Here is a 6,963-nt window from a genome sequence, read left to right on the forward strand (position 1 = left end):
ATTTGCATGGTAAATATTTTTTTATTATTCTTTGCTTTCAGACAAGATTTATATGACCCTAATAACAATATATGTACCTGGTGCCATGGCCTCTTCTACAGCCACATTAAATTACTGGCAGTTCCCTGCTACTGTACCATACCAGTCATTTAAAAATAACTTTCAGCTAGATTTTCTTTACATTGGATGCTAATGATATATGGATGTCTTCCAGTCAGTGGCTCAGGCTGTCTTTCAAATTTCTTTTTTTTTTAAATTAAATTTTACAAATTTTAATGAATGTTTACAGATATTTTGGGTTTTCATTCATTCATTGTTGCACTATATTCTCTACCCTGCTCCCCAGTTCGTTCTTCTTCCCCCCCCCAAAAGTCTGTGGAGTTTTTTTGGGTTTTTTTCAGTTTAATGTAGTTTTTATTTTTTTTTAATTTAGGTTGTTTGTTTTTCATTTCAATGAACATCTACAGAGATTTTGGAATTTCATTCATTCATTGTTGCACCCTTCTCCCCACACAAACCCCCCCCCCCCCCCGTTTGCTCCTCTCCTTGAAAAGCAAAAGAAAAACTCCCTCATTGGTACACAATGCTCCTGTACCTCCCCAAACCCCACGCCCTACCCCCAAATATAATCCACTCTGCAATCCTCATTGTGTACTCCTACGATAAAAATAATGCCCTAAAATATAATACTTTTAGACTAAGTCTGTTTTAATTGTCCAATTGCCACAGTGTTTGTCAAAGCCAGTTTTGATTTATCTTCTTTGTCAGTGTGTCCTTTGCCATTCCCTATCACTCCTCCCTGAGAGAGACTTCACCCTGATTCATAAGGAAAAGGGGATGGCGTATTCTTTTAGCTACTTCCTGCTGAAAAGGGATGCTGTTGGTTTCAGGGTGAAGATCTTCTCTCACTACTCTAAAGGGCCCCTTTGGCAATAGGAAACACATAGACTATTATGGAGATTGATTTTGGAATTTAGATGCACTGTTATCAGTTGTGTTAAGCCGTACATGTTCATATCCTTGAAGATGTATCAAGGAAGTGTTGCAGTCTAGAAGACACCAATTTAACTAACAAGTTAAAAGTACATGAGTCAAAAATTAAAAAAGCAATAATATTCCGAGTAGAGGTTCTAATAGTGGCACAAATCAAGTTACAGAGGGAAGGTGGTTCTTACAATAAAAGACCTATAGACTAGCACTTTGTCTATTATAGTGTAGAGGTTAGGAACCACAAGATGTAGAGGCTCAGTTATGTCATTTACAGTTCTTAAGTCCTGGAGCAAATTCCATCTACCACTGTATTGTTTTACAGCTAGGAAGTCCGCATGCAAGGCAGAGGTGAAGTAAGGAACTGCTTATGAGGTTTCCCATCAATTCCAACAACTAAGAAACAGTGAGAAGAGTTGGGACCTCAGAAGGCTTTTAGGACCAAATAGTAGGCCCTTGTGTCCAGGAGAAAACGAATATACTTACCAGTAATGTTAATGCTCACCCACAGCTCTTCTGGGAGGATCTAAATCATTGAAGCGTCCTCCTTTGTTTCCAGCTGGGAGCTGGGGCCTGTCAGTCCTGTCAGACCTGATGTGGGCCACTCTTGGTCAAGTGTCCTTCAAGATCCACACTTAAAGCAAGTGAGTGGGAGCTTTCTTTCTACTCCCTTGCCTATTTGTGACTCTCGTCTGTGACACTGTGTACATCTGGGACTGCATCTGTAGTTGTGAGGTTTTTAATTTTGTTGATTTTCATTCTTTTGTATTTAAATATGTAGTTGTTGTTGTTGTTATGTCACATCATCTATTATGCCAGAAATGAAAAGATGAGAAAAAAAGAATTGCAGTCAGAGTTTAAAAGACCTTCTTGAAATCTAGATCCATCTTGAAATACAATGATCTAAGCTACAGGATAATATCCATGTACGTACAAGGAAAACCTGCTAATACTACTAGTCATTCAAATACCCACCAACAACTAGAGCCAGATAGAAGGAAACAGAAGATTTTTACCAACTTCGCCATTGGAAATCAATGGAACATGCAGCCAAGATGCATTAGTAATAATGGACCACTGGAATTGCACAAGGAAGAAGGATGAGCAGAAAACATGCATTTGGTGACAGAAATGAGTTTGTAGGCAGATTGATAGAATTTTGTACAAATCAATGCTTTAGTCACTACAAACACCTTTTATAAGAAACACAAACAGTGACTATACATGTGGATTTCACCTGATGCTTTACACAGGAATCAGATTGCTTACATCTGTGAAAAGAATTGGTGGAGAAGCTCAACATCAATTGTGAAAAGTAGTCCAGGTGCTTACTGTGGAACAGACCGTGATCTACTCATATGCAAGTTCAAACCGAAACTGAAGAAAATGGTGAATATTCATTAATGTTAATAAAAAAAATCATTATCTAGTTTCTCATAATTTTTTCTTTATTTTAGTGAAGGTTCACAAAGAGACTGGTTTTCATTCGTGCATGCACATTTCTTCCCTCCCCCCCCCTTGAATTCCCTTTTTTGTGCTTGTCCTAACCGATATCAGCTGATTTGTGTTAACTTAACCACCACTTAGTTTATCATCAGCCAGTTGTGGGGTTTTTTACCACCCAACACTCTTGAGGTAACCCGAGTAGTGATGGGAGAGGAAAATAGAGACCATTAAGGGGTGTAGAAGGCATTGTAACATAGTTTTATGTGTAATGTTTGGTTATACAGGGTATAAAGACAGCATGGTAAAAAAACTTCAGTGTCAAGATTTCAAAAAGGAACATACTAAATAGAAAAGGTACGTGTCTCCGTCATTTTCTAAATTTAGTCTCAAATTGGTCTCAGTTTATTAATTGGATTGTAAGAAAGATTAAAATAGGTGATATAAAAATCCTTTATAGTCCAAAAATCTATGGCATGATCGGTGTCATAGTGTGCTGGATAATTAAACATCTAATTTCAAGTTCACTACAGTTGAAATGTTAGCCAGTGTTGAAATTTGTCATTAAATTGACCAAATAACGAATTCTCATTCCATGTGTACCTATTTAAGTCATCCTGGAAGGGGGTGTGTGTTGAAGCATAGCAGAGTGAGGAATAGTGTAAGCTCTGGAGAAACTCTGACTGGGTTTTCATTCCACCTTCACCATTTACCGTTTCTGTAATCTTGAGCAAGTCAATGAACCTCTTTTGCCTTAATTCACAGTTTATAAAATTGAAACACTAATAGTGTTTACCTTGAGTTTTTTCCTGCGTGTATTTTTACATGTAAAGTTTCTGGAAGCCAATAAAATTCAGAAAATGACAGTTACTATTACTGCTCTTGAGTATTTTATTAGGGGTTTTTGATCACATGGCATAATCTGAGTCTTTGACATTTAATAATAATGATAGTCTTTATTAAATATTACAACTTATGAATACTCAATTTTGACAAGGAACATTTATATATAAATTGAGTATCCTTTTTCAGTTGTTTAAATCTCACTTCTTGATCTTGTCCTTGGTCCTGATAATGAATGTGGGGTGTTTTTTCATTGATAATAATCATGACTGCCTCATGTATCTGCATCTCAGGATTGGAGGAAGACTCACCAACAATTTGCGTTATAGTGATGACACGAATGTGCTTTCTGAAAGTGAGAATGAAATGAAGCATCTGCTGCAGAAGATTTAGGACCAGAATCTTTGGTACGGATTCCATCTCAACATCAAGAAGATAAAGATCCTCCCCACAGGCCCAACACTCAAGATTATGTTAGGTGGAGAAAAAATTGAAGCTGTCAATGAGTATGTCTTGCTTGGATCAGCAATCAACAGCCTTGTTACCAGGAGTCAGGACATCGAGAGATATATTGCTTTGGGCCAGTCTGCTGAGAGTGCTCCAAAATACTACAGAGCAATGATGTCAGTTTGAAAATTAAGGTGTGCCTGATTCAGGCCAAGGTCTTCTCAATTACCTGTTATGCATCAAAGAGCTGGACAATGAATAAGGATGATAGAAGATGAATAGATTGGATTGTGGAGCTGGACACAAGTACTGAATATCCCATGAACTACTAAAAGAACAAGCAGATATGTCCTTGAAAGGATTCAGCGTGAGTGATCCTTGAAGACAAAGATGACAAACCTTTATCTTTCCTAAATACCAACATGTAGCTAGGTGAGGCTGTTCCTTTGAAAGGGCCATCAAGCTTAGAAAGTTGGAGGACCCGTGAAGGAGAGGAAGACCCCAAACGAGATGGATCAACACTTTGACTTCAACAATGGGCTCTACTGTCTCAGAGATGAAGAGGGGGTCACAGGGATAGGGCTGGTTTTAGGTTGGCTGTTCATTGGATTGCTATAAATCATACTTGATTTGATGGCACCTAATAACAACAACAACCACCACCAAACACAATTGTCATCTCCCATCCAAACATACTGAAGGGCAAATATATTGTCTCCAGGAAAATAACTAATTTTTAAGTTTTATTTTTAAATCTCCTTAAGGAATTTATTGAAAACATGCCAGGATTTCAAATACTGAATTTTGTACAAAGTAAATATAAAATGGAATATTATTTTTGTACATTTTCAAGGAGTTCTCATGGCCTTGTCTCTTGTTGATGGTTTGAATCCCCCAGTTGCTCTGTGGAAGACAGATGGACCTTTCATCTTCTGACGTTTAAAGCCTCCAAATTTCTTGGGATACTTTATTGCATTTTAGGTGAAAAGTTATACAGCAATTAAGTGTCCATTTAATAAATCATAGGTGAACAATTTTGTGACATTGATTATAGTCCCTACAACATTGTCCTTATTTCCAAACTGAGTTTCCATTAAAATATTTGAATGATGTCCTTGTCTCAAAATTTATTCTGGATATTAGTTATTCTCCTCCCTGACCCCATTAATCTAGGAGATTTGGTGGCCTACTGGTAAGAAGCTGTGCTGCAACCAAAGGTACATAGTTCGAAACTGCTCTGAAGGTGAAAGATAGGCAACTTCCTCTCATGTAATTAACTGTCTCTGAAAAACCACTAAAAAGAATTTGCCTAAGTCTTATTTCTATATATATGCTGGGGGGTGGGGGGGAATGTGGGGGGGATCACTTGAGCTCAGATTTAATTTTACTTATAATCAGGAACATGCTTATGCCTTTTATTCAACTACTTGAAATTCCCAGTTAGATTACTCCTAACCACAAAGGATAATTTCTTCTAATTCAGATAACTTTTCATTAAGAAAGAGAAAAAATTCTAGAAAATCCATTGAAGTGACCAAACCGATCAAGCTGCTTTAGAATTACAAATTGCACATTCAATACACGCACACATTCTTAATTTAGCTGTAGTGAACTTTGAACCCCAGAGCTTTCTCATGGCATTTTTCATCTCAGAATTTCTCAGAGTGTATATTAGAGGGTTCAGCAAGGGAGTAATAATTGTATAAAGCACAGTCACAGATTTGTCAATGGGAAAATTGGAAACGGGTCTAGCATACATGGAAATACAGGGCACAAAAAAGAGGACAACCACGGTGATGTGAGAGCTGCAAGTGGACAGAGCTTTGCGCCTCCCTTCCTTGCTGTGAGTCTTCAGGGAGTTTAGGATGACACCATAAGAGAGGACTAGAAAGATAAAGACGACTGTGCAGATAGCGCCACCATTGGCAATCACAGTGATACCTATGAAGGAAGTGTCCGTGCAAGCAAGCTCCAGCAATGGATACATGTCACACATGAAGTGATCAATGACGTTGGAGCCACAGTAGGGAAGATGGTACACAGAGAGCAGTTGGACCAAAGAGTGCAAAAAACCTCCGGCCAAGGACACCAACAGCATCAGAACGCAAACCCTTCGGTTCATAATTATCAGGTAGTGCAGGGGTTTACAGATGGCCACATAGCGATCATAGGCCATGGCTACCAGAAGAAAGACCTCGGCCCCACCAAATAAATGCTGTATAAAGAGCTGGCTCATGCACAGGGAGAAGGAAATGGTCTTTTTTTCACAGAGGAAATCGATAATCATTTTAGGGGTAACGGTCGTGGAATAAATAGCGTCCATGAGTGACAGAAATGTGAGGAAGAAGTACATGGGGGAACCCAGAGAGGGGCTGCTAGTAACAGTTAGGGCAATGAGCAGGTTACCCACCATCGTCACACAGTAGATGATCAAAAACACAGCAAATAAAGCTTTTTGAGTTTCAGAATCCTGCGTGAGTCCCAGGAGAATAAATACCGTCACATTGTTGCTCTGGCCCATTTATTCTACTGGAAGTGATTTAGAGACGAAAGCTCAGGAGAACAAAACCTGTAATGAAATGATGAATATTACTATGACTGTGTCCTTTATACAAAAATCAAGATTCTCACCACTGGGCTCATAAGCAGCATCATGGTAGATGGTGAAGAGATTGAGATTGTTCACAGCTTTAATTTGCTCATCTGCACAACCAACCCTCTTGGTACCAGCAGCCAGGAAATTAAAAGATGTATTGCATTGAGGAGGGCTGCTGTCAGAGACCTCTCCAAAGTACTGAAGAGCAATGATGTCAGTCTAGAGACTAAGGTGCACCTGATCCAGGTCAGAGTCTTTGTCATTATTTGCTATCCATCAGAAAGTTGGACAACAAGTAGGAATGATAGAAGAGGAATTGATGCCTTTGATCTGTGGTTCTGGAGAAGAGTACCGAATATATCATATACTGCGAGAACAAACATGTGCATCCTAGATAGGGTAAAGCCAGGCTGCTCCTTAGAGAAGACATGTTGAAGAGGGCCATCATGCATGGGAGGATAGAGGGACAGAGCAGGAGAGGAAGACCCCAGATGAAATGGATTGAGTCAGTGACTGGGGTAATGGAGGGAGATGTGTCAGAGACAATAAGATTGACACAAGATAGAGCAGGGTTTAGGGCTGTTGTACGTATGGTCACTCTGAACTGCAGGCCACTCGATGACGCATACCAACAACATGTACTTTAT

General features: G+C 39.0%; 1 protein-coding gene across 1 annotated transcript; it reads right to left on the reverse strand.

The window, feature by feature from the left end:
• Window positions 1–5,263: 5,263 nt before the first annotated feature.
• On the reverse strand, window positions 5,264–6,241 carry LOC102872295 (olfactory receptor 4A15-like). The gene has a single exon (XM_006902607.1). The coding sequence runs from the start codon at window positions 6,239–6,241 to the stop codon at window positions 5,264–5,266; it is 978 nt and encodes a 325-aa protein (XP_006902669.1).
• Between the last annotated feature and the right edge of the window lie 722 nt (window positions 6,242–6,963).

Source organism: Elephantulus edwardii, unplaced genomic scaffold (genome assembly GCF_000299155.1).
Source record: "Elephantulus edwardii isolate Elephantulus edwardi_28Jun2011 unplaced genomic scaffold, EleEdw1.0 scaffold00431, whole genome shotgun sequence".
In the NCBI taxonomy this organism is placed as follows: Eukaryota; Metazoa; Chordata; class Mammalia; order Macroscelidea; family Macroscelididae; genus Elephantulus; species Elephantulus edwardii.

Bases quoted from the DNA above. Each gene is read 5' to 3' on its own strand.
- LOC102872295 (XM_006902607.1), bottom strand. From the start codon at position 6,241: ATGGGCCAGAGCAACAATGTGACGGTATTTATTCTCCTGGGACTCACG.